The following is a 20381-nucleotide window of genomic DNA, read 5'->3' as shown; positions in this document are numbered from 1 at the left end:
TGGAAAAATGAGACATTGTTGCAGTTTTGGTGGAATTGTGAACTGATTCAGCCATTTTGTAGAGCACTTTGGAACTATTCCCAAAGGGTACATATCTCAAAAGAGATTTTTTTTTTTAATTTAAAAAAAATTTTTTTTTTATTATAGCTTCTCATTTATAAGATATACGCATGGGTAATTTTTTAGCATTGACAATTGCAAAACCTTTTGTTCCAATTTTTCCCCTCCTTCCTCCCACCCCTTTCCCCAGATGGCAGGTTGACCAAGACATGTTAAATATGTTCAAGTATATGTTGAGTACAATATATGTATACATGTCCAGTTACTTTGCTGCACAAGAAGAATCAGACTTTGAAATAGTGAATAATTAGCCTGTGAAGGAAATCAAAAATGCAGGTGGACAAAAATAGAGGGATTGGGAATTCTATGTAGTGGTTCATAGTCACCTCCCAGAGTTCTTTCACTGGGTGTAGCTGGTTCAATTCATTACTGCTCTATTGGAACTGATATGATTCAACTCATTGTTGAAGATGGCCTCATCCATCAGAATTGATCATCATATAGTATCGTTGTTGAAGTGTATAATGATCTCTTTGTCCTGCTCATTTCACTCAGCATCAATTCATGTGAGTCTGTCCAGGCCTTTCTGAAATCATCCTGCTGGTCATTTCTTACAGAACAATAATATTCTATAACATTCATATACCACAATTTATTCATCCATTCTCCAGTTGATGGGCATCCACTTAGTTTCCAGTTTCTGGCCACTACAAAGAGGCCTGCCACAAACAGGTTCCTTTTCCTTTCAAAAGAGATTTTTAAAAAAAGAAAAAGGATCCTTATATACAAAATATTTATAGTAGCTCTTTTTTTCAGGACAAAGAATTAGAAATTGAGAAGGCAATGCCCATCAATTGGGGAATGGATGAATAAATTGGTAATTTTTTATGATGGGATGCTATTATTCTATAAGAAATGATGAACAGAGTGCTCTCAGAAAAACCTGAAAAATCCCCCATGAGCTCATGCAAAGTGAAATGTACTGTGTACAAAGTAATAACAATGTTGTTGGATGACCAGCTGTGTATGACTGCTATTCTCAACAGTACAATGATCCAAAACTACTCTGAACTACTTGATGAAAAATATCCAGAGAAAGAACTATGTCTCAATACATACAGATTGAAGCATATTTTTTTAACTTAATTTTCTTGAGGAATTTTTTTTTGGGGGGAGGAGGATAGAAATATATGTTTTCTTTTGCAACATTACTTTTATGGAAATGTTTTGCATAACTGAACCATGTACATTCTGTGGGAGAGGGGAGGAAGGAAGGGAAAGAATTTGAAACTTAGTTTTAAAAACAAATATTAAAAATTGTTTTACATGTAATTGGGGAAAATATTAATAAAAAAACTGTCTAATTTTCTGGATTACCATTGTAGTGTTTAATTGGTAATCTTTAATTTGTTCTTTTTCTAGTTTTAAAAACTGTGCATCTAATTCATTGATCTATTCTTTCTTTTTTTGTTTTTTTGTTTTTTGGGGGGTTTTTTTTTGCTTTTTTTTTTTTTTTTTTTTTTTTTTTTTACTGATGTAAGCATTTAGAGATATGTTTTCCCCTGATTTTGGCTTTGACTGCATTCCACAAATTTCGATGATTTGCCTCCTTGCCTTTCTCTTAAATTATTTGTTTCTAGGTTTTGTTTTTAGACTCATTCCTTGGGTTTAAATTATTTAGTTTCCAGTTAATTTTTCATCTGCATTTCTGTAGCCCTTTATTGAATGTAATTTTTGTTACCTTATGATCTGAAAAAAGATATGTGTAACAGTTCTGCTTTTTTGCATTTGTTTTTGAGATTTTGTAATGCCCTGTATCATGGTCAGTTTTTATGTGAGTATAATGTACAGCTGACAAAATTTTCATCCAATTTACTCCAGAGGTCTATTGTATCTAAGTTTTCTAAAATTGTATTCATCCCCTTAACTTTTTTCTTGTTTATGGTTAGATTTATCTAGTTTTGAGAGGGGAAATTTGAGATTCCTTCACTAATATATTTTTACTGTCTATTTCTTTCTGTAACTCATTTAATTTTTACTTTAATTTGGATGCTATGCCATATGCATGTTGGTTGAATTTATGTTCAATTTTGATACTACTTCAAAATGTGAGTTCCCTCCTTATCTCTTTTAATTATGTCTTTTTTTTTTTTTTTTTTTGCTTTTCTTTTGTCTGAGATCATGCTTTTTTAAAATTTCAGCTGAAGCATGATAAATTCTGTTCCAATCTGTTTCAAATGTGTTTCTTGTAAATAGCATATTATTGGATTCTGGTTTCTGATCCATTCTAATGTCTGTGCGCTCTCTCTCAGAAACCAGAATCCAATAATATGCTATTTACAAGAAACACATTTGAAACAGATATTCACATAGAGAGTAAAAATAAGGGATTGGAATAGAACCATTCTGACTCCTCTAGGTAGAGAGCTCCCTAAGCTGCTGCTGCAGATGCTGTAACAGGCATCGACTAGGTAGGTCGGTGCCACCTTCCTAAATTGTCTTGGACTTAAAAAATGTCCCAATCTAACCTTTTCTTGACTCCGAAACTCCAGGATTTTATTTGCAGCATTATTTTAAAGTTGTTTGGAGGGAAATGTTATTTCCTGCACTTCCATCATCTATTACTATGCTTTCACGGATTCACATTTGCAGCTTTGGAATGTTCTGTGATTTTTCACCATTTCACTATCATAGCCAGTCATTTATCAGGTCTTATTGATACTACTTCTGTAATGCTGGAGAAACTGAACAAGATAGAGATTAGAGTATTCAATACAGAATTTATTAAATGGAGAGATTTACTGGGACCAAATGGATCCATGGTTTGGTCCCAGGGCTGAACAAGACTATCATCCCAAAGAATCCAACAGGATTCTTTTATAGGGTAACAAAAACAATGGCATAATGGGGGGGATACCTGGATGGGCATGACCTAATGGGGGAGGCACTTAGGATAACATGATGGAGGGAGGTACTGGAGAGGCTCCTGATATTCTTATGGTCTAAAATGAATAAAGATCTTTATCCCATCAAACATTAAGAGGGAATAAGTATAGCCTAAGGTCTAAGATATAAGACCTTTATCCTAACATTAAGAGGGAATGGTTATAACCTGAGGCAGAGTAGCTGAATAGGACAATTAGGGAAACTGGGTCAGGACATTAAAAAAGAACTGTGGCACAAGTCCTCAGTAGATCAACTCAAAAAACTCTTTCTAGAAAGATCTTTACTGAGAATTTAGTTGCTTCATATCCTCTCTGGTTAAAGGCCAAGGAAGCTTCACATTTAATCTGTAGCTTTATTAATACGCAAAAAGAATAGCCCCAAAAGAGACATGTGTCCTATCTGAAAATATTCTATAGGTAATAACTAGACTGTTGATTGTACCCAAGTACTGAATAATTATTTTATTTATTTATTTATTTGTTTGTTTGTTTGTTTGTTTGTTTTATTGTTTGTTTGTTTATTTTGCTAGCCATAGGATCTGCTATATCTTCTAAGGAGCTTTTATATAATTCTTTATATTAGAACTAGAATAGCATTTAGAGATTATCTAGTTCTTAATCCTAGAGAACATGGACTCCTCCAAGGAATCAGGAACTTGGGTAGGAAAAAAACATGCATCTTATGTTGCTAAACCTTTGATTTCCTACTGTATTCCTATGTATTCTGAAAAGAGTTCCATAAGTTTCACCAGAATGGTGGAGTGATGTAGGTTGTGTTCCCTTTAAGAAACTAATCCTTTCAGATTGATTTATTCCTTTCTGATTCCCAGCCCCTCCTAGCTGATGCATTATCAATTCAAGAAGCTAGGACTTTTGATTCACAAATCCTGTCAAAAGCACCCTTTTGAATTCTAATAGGAGATCTGGGCTCTCACAACCCCCACCCAGATCTGAGCCAAAGTGGGACACCACCCACAGGTTCCTTTAGCTAAATCTCTCATTATAAAAGAGCCAAGCTGGAGTTCTCTCTTTGCAGAGGTTCCAAGCATGTCAGCCTTATGCTTGGCATGCTAAGGATCTCTGTCCATTGGAATCCTATTTCCAGTGCCCTTTTATCTCTACCTTCACCTTTCTTTAATTTTACTTCCAAACCCCCAAATAAATCTCCTTTATCAATCTAGGTTTTCGGGCCTGTAATTTCCTTTACAGGATACTCTGCACCGCCACTAGACCTCATTTAACTCTGTAGCCTTGCGCTTAATCCAAAGGGGTTGCAAGGGAGCTCCATTTGACTCCCTGTACCCTGAACCTGCCACTAGATCTCAATTAACCCTAATTTCATTTAGTTACCCCAATTCTAAACCTCATCAGAGGCATTCATAGCACTAAAAATGTTAAGAACACCTGATCTTTTAGAGAAAAAAAATTGAGGTCCTCTGAGGGAAAGCAGCCTACTTGAGAGGTCACACAGCTAATTAGTGGCAGACCTAGGATTAGTGCTTAGTAAACATTTATTAAATAGCTACTATGTGTTAGCCATTGTGATAAACTTTGGGAATAAAAGAACCAGCATTGGCCAGAAGCCCCCAGTCCTATTCAGGAAGAGGGAACACTCAGCACTCTGGGGGAACAGTGCCTCCCTTCAGACAATGGATTGGTCCTTTTCATCTGGAGACAGCATGTGAACATCTGTATATAGACAAACTATAGACAGGATAAATTGGAGATAATTAACAGAAAGAAGGTACTAGTTTTAAAAGGGACCAGGAAAAGCTTCCTATAGAAAGTGGAATTTTAGCTGGATCTGAGGCTGGAAAAGCCAGGAGGCATGGGAGATGGCTACTGAAAATACCCAGAATCAGGTCTTCTGGGGGTAATAAGATGACCTGTCACTATGCACAAATTTACGATTCTAGCCCATCCAGCCCAAACTAGTTGGGGTCAATGACAGAACTTGACCAAATCACTACTGCCCTGCTTAATAGGCTAATTGAATATTAAACAACACATCCTAGAGGAAGAGTTTTTTACCATTTTTGACCATGGGATGTATGATGAAAGGGGGGCATGTTTTATACATATGAAGGGCAAACATGTAGTAGTCATATCAAAAATATTGTAATCCAGATGAAAAGGACCAATCCATTCTCTGAAGAGAGGCACTTTTTATACTTTTATACCTTTATACCTTTTTTTATACTTTTATACCTTTATACTAGCAAGTATAAAGGTTCCCCCACAGAATGCTGAGTGTTCCCTCTACCTGAATAGGAGTGAGGGCTTCTGGCCAAAAATGATAAGGTGATTCCTTAAGATTTTTCTTTAATAAATTTTCCTGATATCTGATTTTTAGTATCAAGAATGTTATTTCCAACAGGAGGAAATTAGGAAATGACAGACTTTTGAATGGATAATAGGCTTTTTACATATGATCATGAAGGTGATAGTGAGCCATTTCTATGTCATTTCTTCTATGCATTCTTCATCAGTCACCCCAGTTCAGTGCCTCATAGAATTTACTGTGTTTCAGAAGGGTTCAGATCCCTCCTTAGGTATTTATTAGTTACATGACTCTGTATGACTCTCTCAGTCTCGGTTTCCTTCATCATAAAATGAGAATAATAATAGCATCTACTTCCCAGGGTTGTTGTGAGGACAATGAGATAACATCTACAGACTTTAAAGCTATAGAGCTTTATTTTTAATCATTATTTTTGTTATTATTATAGCTACCTCATAAGTAGCTATTGTTGAGTATCAAATGAGATATATAAATTCTTTTTAAGTTCCAAAGTCTTTAAATACAAATGTTAGAAATACACTATTGATATTGAAAATCAGATATCCAGGAAAATTTATTAAAGAAAAATCTTAAGGAATCTTAACGTTTCTGGCCTGAGGGGAGCCCCACTCCTCTTCAGGAAGAGGGAGCATCAAGAGCACATAAGTGAGAGAACTTTTATACTTGCTAATGTGGTGCAGCCTCTCCCTTCAGAGAATGGATTGGTTCATTTCTTCCAGGTTACAATCTTTCTGATAATCTTTTCTGATTTTTCCCCTTAATATGTGTCTCCCCCCCCCTCACCCCTCCCCCTGTCCCCTTCATCATACATCCCATGTTCAAAAATGGAGGAAAACTCCTCCTATGGAGTATGTTGTTAGCCTATTAAGCAGGTGCTATAGTGATTTAGTCAAGTCTGGTCATTGACCCCAACTAGTTTGGGCTGGATTGGCTATTATCTTAAATTTGTGGTTTTCTCAAAACCATAAGACTTCCTGATTGGCTGAATCCTTCTATGCCTCCCTAGCCCTTCAATTCCTTGTTTGCTCAAGGTTTCTATTGATCACTTAATTGTTCTGTGAAATCTTAACCTTCTTTAACCTCTCATATTCTGAAAAACCCTAGGTGAGTGGGATCCTATTATCCCATACTACCTCAAAGCTTGCAACTTAAGAAAACCCAACTTTTCAGCATTTCTTACACTGGGTAACCTTCACTTTATTTACTGTTAACCTATGTTTTCTATTAAATCTTTTTTAATTGGCATTTAAAGCCATGTAATATTAAATGGTAGTTATATGTATTTTTCCAAATGAGTGCCATTGGAACAGTGATTATTTCTTGTATTTATCAGTTTTGATTCTTACAAGGTACTATGACAGTGGAATTGATAGAGACAATAATTATCTAATTTAGCATGGTTCAGTATGATTCATCTGATCCTATAAGGAGATGTTATGGGCCAGAACTTGAAACAAGGTACTAAGTGGAATTGAGGAGACAATGATTAAATCTAATTTAGCATTGATTTAATTCTACAACAAATAATGGTTTCCTAATGATGTAATGATTGGAGTATACTCATTGTACATTATATAAACAAGAACCTCTCAGGGCCAGACCCACAGTCAGATTCCAACTTCTACCTTTGTGCTGGCTGGCTGGAGGCTGCAGCTGACAGAGGCAAAGGACTAGCAGCAAGAGCTCTCAGGAACCAAGGAGAGAGATTGGCCTCTAAGAAAGCTAACTGGGCCCCAGGAAGGAGGCAAGACTTGAAACAATAAAGGATTTGGACTTTAACTCCTGGCTGCATTTGGGGTGATTATACACTGAACTAAAAGGAAGGCTGCTCCCAGAGAACATTATATTTTAGAGAAGAGAACATTACATTTATCTATACTGGGAGGGAGGCAGGAGAGGAGAGAAATAAACATTAGGGAAAGATCCCTGAAGATTGCATATTGACTTAGAAAACCATATATTAGTATTACTGGTTTTATTGCATTTTTATTCCTTTTATTATTTTTAAATTACATTTTAATCTGGTTCTGCTGTGCTTTGGAGTATTATAGGCCAAATACAGTCCCAGAAAACTTGAGTTTTTGATATCTGTGTACTATATAGCATGGGACATGATAGGTACTTATCATTATGTAATTTAGCTGGTGATTGTTACAACATTTGACCAAAAGAGAATACTTTAGGATTGCTAAATAATGACTTAAGAACTGAGTTTTCATACTCCAAACCCATAAATTAGCTTTAGGGAAAATTTTTTGATTTTTGAGTGCAAAAAGCAGGTATAAATAGGTCTACTTTTCCTAACCCATACTCTTAAGCTTGGCCCAAGAGGATGTATTTACTGAAGGAATCAGTCCATGTGGCCCATTTACCTACTATTGTTGTTTAAATCATTGTGCTTATTGCAAAGAGTCATAGTTTATTATCTTATGGGGATTTTTTTAGTTGTCTGATCTGGAAGAGAACTTGAAGCCTCTAATTCAAGCTTAAGTAGGTATCCCCTTTAACAAGTGTGATTATCCTTCCTCTGCTTAAAGACCTCATAATTAGAGAGGAATCCTCTTGAGACAACACATTCTATTTTTTTGGACAGTTCTAATTTAAAAAATTTTTATTGGTCAATAAGAATTTATCTATTGCTTTCTGTATGTCAGGCTCTTAAGTGCTAGCTAGGTCTTATAGCATATCTTAGTAGATTAAAGTGAATGGAAAATTGATGGCTTAGAACATGTTTAGAGGATGACAAATCATGTGAAATCATGCCATATGAAGAGAAGTTGAAAGAACATGTTTAACCTAAAGAAAAGAAGATCTTATTGGTAGGAGAGAAGGGTGATGAGGGAAGGGACATGATTCTTGTCTTTAAATATCTTAACAGGCAAGGCTGTAAGGGGAGCAGGCTTGTTTAGTATTGTCTCAGAGGACAGAAGTAGAATAAAGGAATATAAATGATTAGACAGCACTGTTCAGCTTAACATAAGAAAAACCAAACAATTCTAGCTGTCTTACCATGTAACTGGTTGTCTTAGTTTCTAATGATGAGAATTTTATAATTCGCTATGGTGCAGAGACTAAACAATCCCACCTCTTCTCTCCTCTAAGGGATATCATTGAGAGGATCCGATCTTCTTATGTAGTGTGAGAGGTTAGTAAGTGATTGTTTACTAACTATATTATTCCTGAGGTGACTTCAGGGTTTGAAATGTAATTCTAGGACCAGTGCTAGGAGCATTGTCCTAACATTGTCATTCTTGATGAATGCTGAGAGGGTAACTAACCATGGCCCCATTGTTGAAGTATGATTGCATGATATTTTTTTTTCTTCTTTATGTAAAAAAAAAAAAAAAAAAGAATAAAAAAAAACCAGAAAATAACACAAAACAAAACAAAGCAGAACATTTTCATATGTCTAGCAGAACATCAGAGAGGATTCAAAATATATGATAATAATAAATTATCAATTCAAAAAATATATACTAGTAGAAGAAATTATATTCATGAGTATCCATCTTTTCTTTGCTTCCTTATAGGTTGTTCTTTGTTCTCTGCTACACACTTTGTTTTTTACTTTGTTTTACATACTTCCCTTTTATTGACTATATCAGATATATTTATATATACTTATACACACATACACACACAAACACACACATACATACATATATATAGTCACAATAACAATGTTAGATGATTTAAGCTTGCTTTAATCCCCTTTAAATAGCTCTGTCTTTTGGGCACTAGAAAAATTATATGTCTTTGGTCATTAAATATGTTTCAGATTCACTTTGGAGATAGATTTCATTCAATTTCAAATCTCCAGGAAAAATAACATTGCCTTGTTTTTATAGATAAGTCTGCTGTCAATATTCTCTTTCTGTCCAAGTGCTTGTACTAAGTGTGCAATACTCTTCATTTGGGGGAATTGAACAGAAATTGATACATCTGTCCTGTTGCATTGAGGACTGTCCTGCTTGCACAAAACAAGAGCTTTTTAGGACATGTCTTTTGCTTTGTACAGTTACATTTTTTCACATATATTCTGAATTTTTCTCTTGCCTACATTGTCCCCTTTTCTATCCCACAGCTCTACCCAGGGAAAATGGGGATCTCCTTATATCTGGGACTAGGGTTATGCCTCTTTGTTTTCCCCTATGGTTCCTATGAGTCTGTTGCATTGACATTGTCTCATCTAGAGACATAGAAAACTCCATCTCTAAGAGAAAACATATCTACAGTGGAACTTTATGGTATGAGGGAAGATGGAGCCCAAGGATTTAAATACCTCATACTGCTTCTTAGTTTATTGTTTTCTATTTCCAACTTTCAGTTCTTTCATTCAATCACATTTTTTGATCACCTATTATGTGAGTTTTATATTACTATTTTAGATAAAATGGCTGGGATCTTCTTTGATAATAAATCAGATTTGAAAATCTTTGCTTAGCTTTTTCTTTAAAGTTTCGATATTTTATTATTATATCACCAATATACCTTTCCTGCTCCTTTTATTCCATTTTAATAATCAATGATTACATATTTTAAGGATGTTATGTTTTTGATTTAGCATAATATAATTTTATGTGAGCTCAGCTGAATTTATTTTAATGAGTTATATTAATACTTAGGAAAAACCTCTTCTTAACGTATTTGCTTATTTCATGCTTTCCGAATGTAGCTATTTTAGATCCTAAAGTTAGTTGAGGAATTATAGTCATCCAAATATTAATGTTTAGAATAGTGTCAAGTATGGAGACTCTGTGTATAGATCTCATTCTGGTTTAGTTGTGATCCTGGGTTTTCAAAAGCTCTACTAGTAGAGTAGAAGCCCTAGTGGGTCTTACTCAACTGAAAGAGCTTCATGTGTGGCCTAGCAATTGAATGTGTGTATCTTTCATCTGAAAACTAGACTTGCTAATCTTGAAGAGGCTCCTAGCTAAGAGGTTAGCCAACATGTGATAAAGTATTATGGCTGTGGTGCATGTAAAGTAAGCAAAAATACACACTGACTAAAATGTGAGTATTTTAAACAAGATCAGAAGAAAATTTGGAATGCTATATAATTTAATACTCTTAGTATTTTCTTTAGTATACATTGTTCCTGAATATTTTTTCTTTATCATAAAAGATAGAGTTTTTAAAAAATTTTTTTGCACTTTGGTGTTTCTTCAGTTTTAGGCTTGTGTTAGGCAGAATTTCAGAATTGGAAGGAGACTTGACAGCAATCTAGTCCTTCAGATAGCTGAAAAAGAATCTCTTTTCTAGCATATTAGGCAAGTGGTCACTTAGCCTTTGCTTGAAGACCACTAGGGAATGTAAACTCAGCCTCCTGAGGCAACTCATTTCATGGTTGAAAAGCTATCATTTTAAAAAAAAGTTTTCTTTTCACTAAGTCTAAATTAGTCTGTTTGCAATTTCTAACCAGTCCTCCTGGGGATTATTTGTTGTTGTGTAACCCTGAACTAACCAATGACTGGTTGTTAGACCTTAGGCAAGTCCCTTTCCCTCAGTTTTCTCATCTGTAAAAGGAAGGTTTGACTAGATGATTTTTCTATGGCTCCTTTCAAACGATAATTTTAACAGTGTTAGTTACCTGTTCAAGAGTCTGTCTACTCCCAACTGGATCACAAAGGTCATTGTGTAACATACTTTTAAAAAAAGTTGTCATAAATTTAAAATTGTCAATAATTCAGCCATTACTTCTTACTCCTCCATTCTCTTAATTGTACTTTAGAAAAGATGTATATGTTCAGTCTTTGCTTTCAAGGGGTTTCCTATCTTGTAGGAGAAAGACTTCAAGTTTCTGAATGGGACAGAAGATAAATTGGCCCCTAGTTACTTTTCATTATCTAGACATTTTTGTAAATAACTTTGAAGGAGAGTTCACATTTCTAATTTTTCTTTCTTTCATTCTAGATTTCTTCATCTTGCTAAGGAGAAACAATCTCTTATTTAGTATAGCTGGTGGTGTCATGCAAAAAGCCAGCCCTCAAAAAGGTCAGTGGACACATAAGGGAACAACAAAAGCAAGAGAATTCCCTGTTTTGTCTTGTGTCTGAATGTTTGAATCATGGAAGCCCAGAATATGCAGAATGATGGAGCCTTGTTCCCATAGAATGTTGTTGGCTTTGTCCTCAGCTGTCCTGCAGATGCAGTGTCCACCCTCTGAGAGTCACAGACTAACAGTAACATCTAAGCCAGGGACAGGCATGCCAACACCAACTGTAGATGCTTTATAAACACTAGCAAAGGGAGACAATGGATGTGCAAGTAAGGGGGAAAAAGTTAAAAGTATTGTACAAATGCAAACTCTTAAACTAGTTGGTTGAATGTGTCTGCTATGGGATAAGGCTGATAATAATGTGGAAAAAGCCACTAGAAACAGAAAACAAGTGGCCCCTACTTTGAAGTATCTATTATATTCCATCATACAAGTGTCATTTCTTTAGCTTTAAGTATGGATTACTTTTAAAGTGCCCATGGGAGGCATAGAACTTTAAGCCAGAAATCTTCAAACTGGAGACAACTATAAATGAATATGAGATAGATTTGAACATTAAAGGGAGTAGAAGAGGAGAATAAGGAGACCAGAGAGGATCAGGATTCTCAGAGGAAGTGAGGTTTGAAACAGTGGGACATGCCTTGAGCCACAATGAAAAGAGTACTTGGGGTTAGGAGATCTAGGTCAAAATGAATTGTTGGGGCATTTATTAATGAGTGATTATGAGCAAGACTTTTAACTCTATTGAGCCTCAAAATGCTTATCTGAAAAATGGGTGTAATAATACCTCCATTCATTATCTCATATTGCTATCAAATGATGGCAAAATGTTAACAATGCAGTGGATAAAGTGTTAGAGTTGGCATCAAAAAGACTCAAATTCAGATCCTAACTTACACACTTATTAGTGGTATGACCACTAAGTGGCCAAGTCACTTAACTTCCATCAGCTTCGTTTCTTCTTCTATAAAATAGTGATCATAATAGCACTTACTTCTTAGAGATGTTGTGAGGATAAAATCAGCTAATATTTGAAGCATGTTGTAAACCTTAAAAGATTATATGAATAGTAATCATCATCATCATTATTTTTAGAAGTAATAGCTTTGTTAAAATTTTTTTTTATTTTTTGCTGAGGCAATTGGGGTTAAGTGACTTGCCCAAGGTCACATAGCCAGGAGGTGTTAAATGTCTGAGGTTACATTTTAACTCAAGTTCTTCTGACTTCTGACTTCAGGGCTAGTGCTCTATCCATTCTGTCCTCCTAGCTGCCCCTGCTTTTTATTTTCAAAATGCATGCAAAGATAGTTTTCAACATTCAACCTTATGTTCCAAATTTTTCTCCTTCCTCCCCCCCCCACCCTTCCCTAGACTGCAAGTAATCCTATATATGTTAAATACACCAGAGATAGAAAATAGAATGTTAGAAATGTGGAACCAGTGGCACACTAGTTCGACTGGAACAATGTTTGGAACAATATTCTTTTTTTTTTTTAAATTAATTAATTTGATTAATTTTTACAAAAATTTTATGCATAGGGAATTTTCTAGCACTGATAATTACAAAACCTTTTGTTTCAACTTTTCCTCTCCTTCTCCCCACCCTTTCCCCAGATGGCAGGTTGACCAATACATGTTAAATATGTTAAAGTATAAGTTAAATCCAATATGTGTATACATTTCCAAACAGTTATTTTGCTATACAAAGAGAATCGGACTTTGAAACAGTGTACAATTAGCCTCTGAAGGAAATCAAAAATGTAGGCAGACAAAAATATAGGGATTGGGAATTTTGTGTAGTGGCTCATAGTCAACTCCCAGAGTTCTTTCGCTGGGTGTAGCTGGTTCAGTTCATTGCTGCTTTTTTGGAACTGATTTGGTTCATCTCATTATTGGAGAGGGCCTCGTGATCATATAATATTGTTGTTGAAGTATATAATGATCAACTGGTCCTGCTCATTTCACTCAGCATCAGTTCATGTAAGTCTCTCCAGGCCTTTCTGAAATCATCCTGTTGGTCATTTCTTACAGAACAATAATATTCCATAATATGTGATTTTATCATATATTATCATATATCATATACCACAATTTATTCAGCCATTCTTCAACTGATGAGCATCCACTCAGTTTCCAGTTTCTGGCCACTACAAAGAGGGCTGCCACAAACATTCTTGCACATGCAGGTCCCTTTCCCGTCTTTAAAATCTCTTTGGGATATAAGCTCAGTAGTAACGCTGCTAGATCAAAGGGTATGCACAGTTTGATAACTTTTTGGACATAGTTCCAAATTGCTCTCCAGAATGGCTGGATGTATTCACAATTCCACCAACAATGTATCAGTGTCCCAATTTTCCCACATCCCCTCCAACATTGTGCATTATCTTTCCTTGTCATCCTAGCCAATCTGAGACATATGTAGTCATATCTCAGAGTTGCCTTAATTTGCATTTCTTTGATTAATAATGATTTGGAGCATCTTTTCATATGGCTAGAAATAGTTTCAATTTCTTCGTCTGAGAATTGTCTGTGGAACAGTATTCTTTATAAGGGAAGTGTGGTGTGACAAGATTGGAAATGGAAGTAGAAACCAAATTATAGAGAGCTTTAAATATTAGACTGAATATTTTGTATTTTCTCCTAGAGACAATAGGATTTTTGAGGTGATATGGTCAGAACTTCATTTTAGCAATATCAGTTTGGCAGCTGTGTGGAGGATGGAACATAACAGATAAAGACTGGAGTCAGGGAGACCATTTAAGAGGTTATTACAGTAGTTTAGGTGAGAACCAATGAAGACCTAAATGTATGAGTGGAAAGAAGGGTATATAGATGCAAGAGATGTTCTGGAGGTAAAATCAACAAGACTAGATTCTGGGAAAACAGTATAAAAGACAGAAAAGCCAGGTCATACATAATGCAGAGGGATGTTTAGGGACTTGATTCAAGATTTTCCTGTAAAAATTGAAAGAAAAAGATATAGCAGATATGTTATCTAGCCATAAGCCTTAGGCTATCTGTTAAGAGCCAAGGGTAAGGCAGACTCATTGAATTAGCATATATCTGGAAGGGACCTGACATAGCTTCTAGTCCAGTCCCTCTCTTTTGCAGATAAGATTCCATGACCCTAAGAAGTTAGATAACTTTAGATGACAAGCTCATAGGATTTTGAGAAGGAACAAATGAAATATCATCCCATCAAAGTCCCCTCATTTTATGATTAGAAAAATGGAGGTTTAGGGAGGGAGATTATGTACATAATTTTCCATGATTCTTTTTTTTTTTTTTTTAATTTTTTATTTTATTTTATAATTATAACATTTTTTGACAGTACATATGCATGGGTAATTTTTTACAACATTATCCCTTGCACTTACTTCTATTCAGATTTTTTCCCTTCCTCCCCCAACCCCCTCCCCCTGATGGCAAGCAGTCTTATATTTGTTAAATATATTACAGTATAATTTAGATACAATATATGTGTGTAGAACCGAATTTTTTGTTGCACAGGAAGAATTGGATTCAGAAGGTAAAAATAACAGTTTACATTCATTTCCCAATTTTCCATGATTCTTATAGTTAGTAAATGACAGAGCCAGGACTTGAATCTGAGTTCTTTGACCTCAGATTTGGGAAGTAGATAAAAATGACAAAGTAAAGAAGATGTATTATATAAAAATCAGACCTAGAGAAGAGCTCAATTTGGTCATTCACTTCCAAAAAAGATCCTTAGAGATTTTCTTGAAATGGCCAGCCCCCACAGTACATTATAAAGGATTTGAATGTATATAAATCCATTTTATCTTCATCTTTTTCATATACTTTATACACCTGTATTGTTTACTCTGCAAAGAAATAAAGTAGTTAAGGTTTTAGGGAAAGAAACTAGTGGGGGGAGAGAAATGCTTACTTGTCAGAGTTCTGAAAAAGCCCCTTCTATAGGTTTACTCATTTGATCCTCACAGTGGCTCCTCACTGTTAAAATAGGTGGGATAAGTTTTATGTGATCCTCTTTTAAAAAGTCTTTCTGTTAGTGTCAAGAGTGTGTTCCCACCTGGCCTGTATTTTTCCCCACTACACTGCTTCCTGTGAGCTGAGCACTACTGCTATGCGTCTGCCTGGCTGGCATCAGCCAAGGAGCTGTCTAATGAATCCCCAGTTAACCTCCACCAAAAATCCTGTATCCCATTTTGTTTCCCACAACAGCTAGGGCTGCCTGTTTGCTTTCAGAAAGGGCTGTCTTACAGCACTGCTCTCATGGAAACAAAGGACATGCCCCAGTCTCTCAGCATCTTTGTTATCCATTTATTCCTGGGCGTCTTTCTTGTTAAAAGCAATATTGATGTTCTCCAGTGCCATCCTATCTGTGTGCATGTCAAGCTGCGCAACTGCAGCATAGGGAGTGGGGGCAGGGAACGCAGCCAAGGAGAGGGGATCTGCTCCGTCTTCTTTGTTCACATCTGCCACATCCATACGAGGCTTATTGCCTCCTGTGAGAAGATCTCCTGGCTCAATTCTCCTCCTCCCCCATCTTCTGATGGATCATCTCAAAGAAGCATTATCCTCTCTTTATTACTGCTCATCCTTTAATGAAGTGAAAGGAAATGAGGGAAAGCTGGGTCTGGTGAATCTGCTTATAAAAGAAGGCAGGCAGATCAATCAGACAGCCTCCTGACCCAGCCCACAACTCTTATTTCCCATCCATTTGGTCTGGCCACAATAGAACAAATGAGAGGAAGCACAGTCTAGTAGAAAGCATCAGCTCTGGGGACCAAGAGACCTATGTTCTAGTTCTAGACTGTTATTAACTAGCTTTGGGCAACTCTGTTCACTATCCTGCATTTCTTGAATGTGTCAAATTGGGAGAGTTCTGTCTCTTATGTATATATAAGTTCATACTTTTATGAAGGACTTTATGTTAGCTAGTTATAGTATACAATGTAATAGAGTTTAACAAACATTTATCAAATGTTTACTTTGAGTAAAATGCTTCTAGATGCTGAGGCAGACACCATATTTACATATGACAAAATCTCTCTCCTTGAGGATCACAGGATTTAGGACTGGAGAGGAGAGGAGGCTCAAAGATCAGCTAGTAGTTCACCCCTGAGATCCTTGAGATCAGTAGGTTAAGTAACTTGCCCAAGGTCACACAACTCTTAAAGTGTTATAATTGGGTTAATTACCATAGTCCCCCCCAGCTCTAAATCTCTAATATATTAAAGTTGGAATATGAATCCAGGTTTAATATGAATCCAGGTTTTCTGGCTCCTAAACCTCTATTCAGCTGTATTTGTAGGCAGGAATGTTGGATTTGTAGACAGGAAGAGCAGGATTCATAGCCTGCCTTTGACTCTTACTAAGCTATATGAACACAGACAAGTTACTGAACCTCTCCCAGCCCAAGTTTCCTCATCTGTGTAATGGGAGTATCAATGTCTGTACAATGTATTGTTAGATGTACAGTTATTGTTATGTAGTTTAAATTAGGTACTATATTTAAAGAGTTTTGCAAATTACATAATATATGAATTTAAGTTATTATTTCCACTATATTACATTTGCTTCCTCTCCTTTGGTCTACATCTTCAAAAACATCTATACCTTAAAGAACTTTAAACAGCTGTGACTTCTCTCTCTCTTGTTCCTTCTTGTCCCTTGCCTAAAATAAATGAATGAATGAAAGCCTCAATTCTTTCAATTAAGTTACCTGAACTTAATAGCTGTCAATAAACAATAGCTATGGTTAAAAGAGACAGGCAATCCTAACTACCATCTGTGCTGCTCTGGCATTGTAACTCTTTGAGTCCAGTGATTGAACTTTATTCTATTCTGTTCCTCCTTTAGCAGTGTGCACAGGGCCTCAGCCAAGAGTTCCTGATGTGAATGGTTGTTCAGGTTTGTGAATAACAGTACTTCCATTCTCATCTTAGTCAAAATTGTCCAATATATTCTTTGTAGAGTTTTGTAAGAGTTAAATAGTCCATGAGCTTCTGGCAACTTTTGTTATCATTTTCTGTTAGAGTCTGTAATTCAGTAATAGGAAGAGAGTAATAATAACGATTCATATTTTTATAATAGCAGGAGCCAAAAGTTAAAGCTTAGAGGTATACAAAGTGCTTTCCTCCTAATGTTCCTTTAAGATAGGTAGCACAAGTCCTATTTCTTCCACTTTTATAGCGAGTAGTAGTTGAATTTCATGAACGATAGGTGACATGGTCATAAAGCTATTGTCAGAATCAGGAAAACTTCTGGGTAGAGATTGAAATTCTTGGCTGTGATATCCTAAGGCTCCTTGGGAGATTGCTGGGATTTCTTGACCCAGTTTGTGTGTTGCTTATCTGGCTGGTAATAATTGTTTTGTATTTTATGGTCAAATATATCTTATATTAGCACTGTGTCTTTATTTAAAATGAACTGGATCAGTTGACTTATTCCCTGTAAATCTCAACTAGCTTCCAAAGTTAAGGAACAGTTTGTGGCAACAATTATCTTCTTATAACATAATATCATTTTAAGTAAAAATAAGTTATGTCTTTAAAAACTACTCTTTTACAATGTGTCCAGCCTTTGAAATATTTATTAAACCTGTGTGTTATTCTAAGAGGTGTTGTTTAGTTGTTCAGTCATGAACAGTGTGACCCGTTTGGAGTTTTCTTGGCAAAGACACTAGTGTTTTGCCAATGTCCTCTTTCAGTTTTTAAAGGCAAACAGAAGTTAAATGACTTGCCCAAAGTCACACAAGCTAGTGAGGGTCTGAAACTCAACTTAAACTTAGCTTTTTCTAACTCCAGGTTCAGCACTCTATCCATTGAGCCACTTAGTTACTTCCATATCTTTCTATGATTGTCATTGACTTTTAGTCATTATAGTGTTTATTTATTTGAGTGTCTTAGCACTTTACAGACTTAATGATGAGTCAAGAAACTTGGCGTCTTCTCCTAAGTCTGTCACTATCTTGCTGCATGCTCTTGTATCTTCCTCTATGCAATTAGGTGATCTATCCCTTCCACCTCTAAAGTTCTATAATTCATTATGTGTTAATCTCCTCATGTTATACATGGAGAAACTAAAATATAGAGAATCTTAAATGAAATATAGGAAATCTTAAAATCTTTACTTAAAATCTAGTGTAGGAAGTCAGTTCTGGATCCCTGTTCAATATTCAGTTCACTAGATCTGCCTAGTAATAAGGATTTCTTGTCCCTCTTTTGCAGATGGGAATGCTGAGGCAATATGAGTGAAGGACTTGCCTGGGGAAAATGAATTAAAGAATTCCTTTCTTCGTGGTGCTGTTACCCTTGGACTGCACCTTGGCTTTGTTTCTATAAAGCCATGACATCATCTCCATCAGGAGTATGACTTTTCAAGGTAGGGTGGGGCAGCTTGAAGCTTTGCTCAGATACCTAAAAGGATTCTTAAAACAGTTTAGCTGCTCTACAAACCATTACCATCTGTCCTTAGAACGTGTAGCCCTGTCTGAAAGGTAAGAATCTTCTTTTGCTTTATGTCATACATTTTTAGCAAAAGTAGTTGGATTTATTGGACACGTCTTTTGCAAGTTTAAGATTTTAAATTGCCAGATTTAGGTTCTCTGGAAAGTAAGAGCATAATAGAAATCTTTTAAGCTTAATAATTCTTTATGTTTAAACATAAACAGCTTTAGAGTTTGCTATTAATTATTTTTCTTGATGTTTGTGATTGGTTCATACATAGAAAGCATTGGGCCTGGCATTCTGTCAAAACTTCTATAGCATTTTAATATAGATTTCCAGAGTGTCTCTTTACAAAGATCCTGTGAAAAGAGTCAGTATAAATGTTATTTTCCTTGTTTTGTAGATAAGGAAACTGAGAACTAGATTACCTAAAGTAATATAGTTAATATTTGTCAGAGCCACCATTTGAGCACACATTTCCCTGATTCTTAAGTATAGTACTTCTTATACTTATATTACATTGTCCTACCTCTCAAAAAATTATAGGACTTAAATTCTTTTCTTCTAACAACCTATAAGGTAGGTAGGTGCTAAGTTCTTATTTGCAGTTATAGAATCATGAATGCATAAAGCAATGGCCTTTTTATGTTGGTGTATTTTAATGCACATAGAGAATGAAAGTGGTTTTCTGTGATAGATTTGGAATTTAAATGTTTAATTGTGCAAGTTTTAATAAGAAGCAGTTGATTTTGCAATTTCCACCACCCAATATTTGAAAAATGTAGGGAGGATTTTGGATGAAGGAGGGAATAGAGAGGGATAGGCTGATTCATTTTTAAACAAAAATTTTTTTTTTTTTCAAATTAAGATCTGTCTTCTCTCTCACTGCTCCCCTTTTATCCCCATTAAGAAAAAAACCCAAAACCTCTATTACAAATATGTATAATCAAATAAAAATTCCCACATTGGCCATGTCCAAAAAAAAGTCTCAGGAAATAGGCCTGTTTCATCACAAGTCTTTTGGAATTGTTTTTACAATATTACTGGTATTGTATAAATTGTTTTCCTTGTTTTCCTAGTTCTGTTTACTGCACTCTGCATCAGTTCATTCAAATCTTCTAAGATTTCTCAGAAACCACCTCCTTCAGATTTTCTTATGGCATAACTATATTCTATCACATTCATAATTTGTACAGCCATTTACCATTTGATGGGCACTTCCCTCATTTTCTAATTCTTTGCTTTGTGATTTGCTACCTCAAACAGAGTTATTGTAAATATTTCGTATATATGTATCCTTTCTCTCTTTAATCTCATAGGGCTATAGACCTAGTAAAATAAACTACATACAGAAATAAAATGAGATATTTGTAAAGTGTTTAGCATAGTACCTGGCATAAAGTAAGCACTATATAAATTCTAACTATTTTTATAATTAATAGTAATAGTAGTGATAATGATATTGCCATATCAGAGGGTATGCATGATTTAATAACTTTGGGACATGGTTAGATTCACTCTTAAAGGGAAATGCCTTCTATGCTAATGCCATTGCCTATAGAACTAGATTTTCCAATGCCAGCTTTTTCTTTTAGGTAAGAAAATGGGAAGAACAAAATAACTATATATTATTGTAAAGG

At 35.4% G+C, this 20381-nt stretch overlaps 1 protein-coding gene across 24 annotated transcripts in view; it reads left to right on the top strand.

Moving 5' to 3' along the window:
- The window catches only part of SCMH1 (Scm polycomb group protein homolog 1), a 162367-nt gene that overhangs the window by 42350 nt on the left and 99636 nt on the right, over positions 1-20381 (top strand). For 11 of the 24 annotated variants that reach the window (XM_074305436.1, XM_074305431.1, XM_074305432.1 and 8 more), the window contains one exon: positions 11221-11301. The exons of 2 other annotated variants lie outside the window; for them this stretch is intronic. In XM_074305436.1, the coding sequence (XP_074161537.1) occupies positions 11277-11301 (25 nt within the window). In that variant the 5' untranslated portion in view covers positions 11221-11276. Of the gene's footprint in view, positions 1-11220; positions 11302-18522; positions 18792-20381 lie in introns of those variants that run through there. 11 more of the 24 variants (XR_012488523.1, XM_074305437.1, XM_074305433.1 and 8 more) reach the window with 4 other exon arrangements.

The sequence above is a fragment of the Sminthopsis crassicaudata genome, chromosome 3 (genome assembly GCF_048593235.1).
Source record: "Sminthopsis crassicaudata isolate SCR6 chromosome 3, ASM4859323v1, whole genome shotgun sequence".
In the NCBI taxonomy this organism is placed as follows: Eukaryota; Metazoa; Chordata; class Mammalia; order Dasyuromorphia; family Dasyuridae; genus Sminthopsis; species Sminthopsis crassicaudata.
Note: the sequence above shows the minus strand (reverse complement) of the source record. Positions and strands in the feature narration are given on the sequence as shown.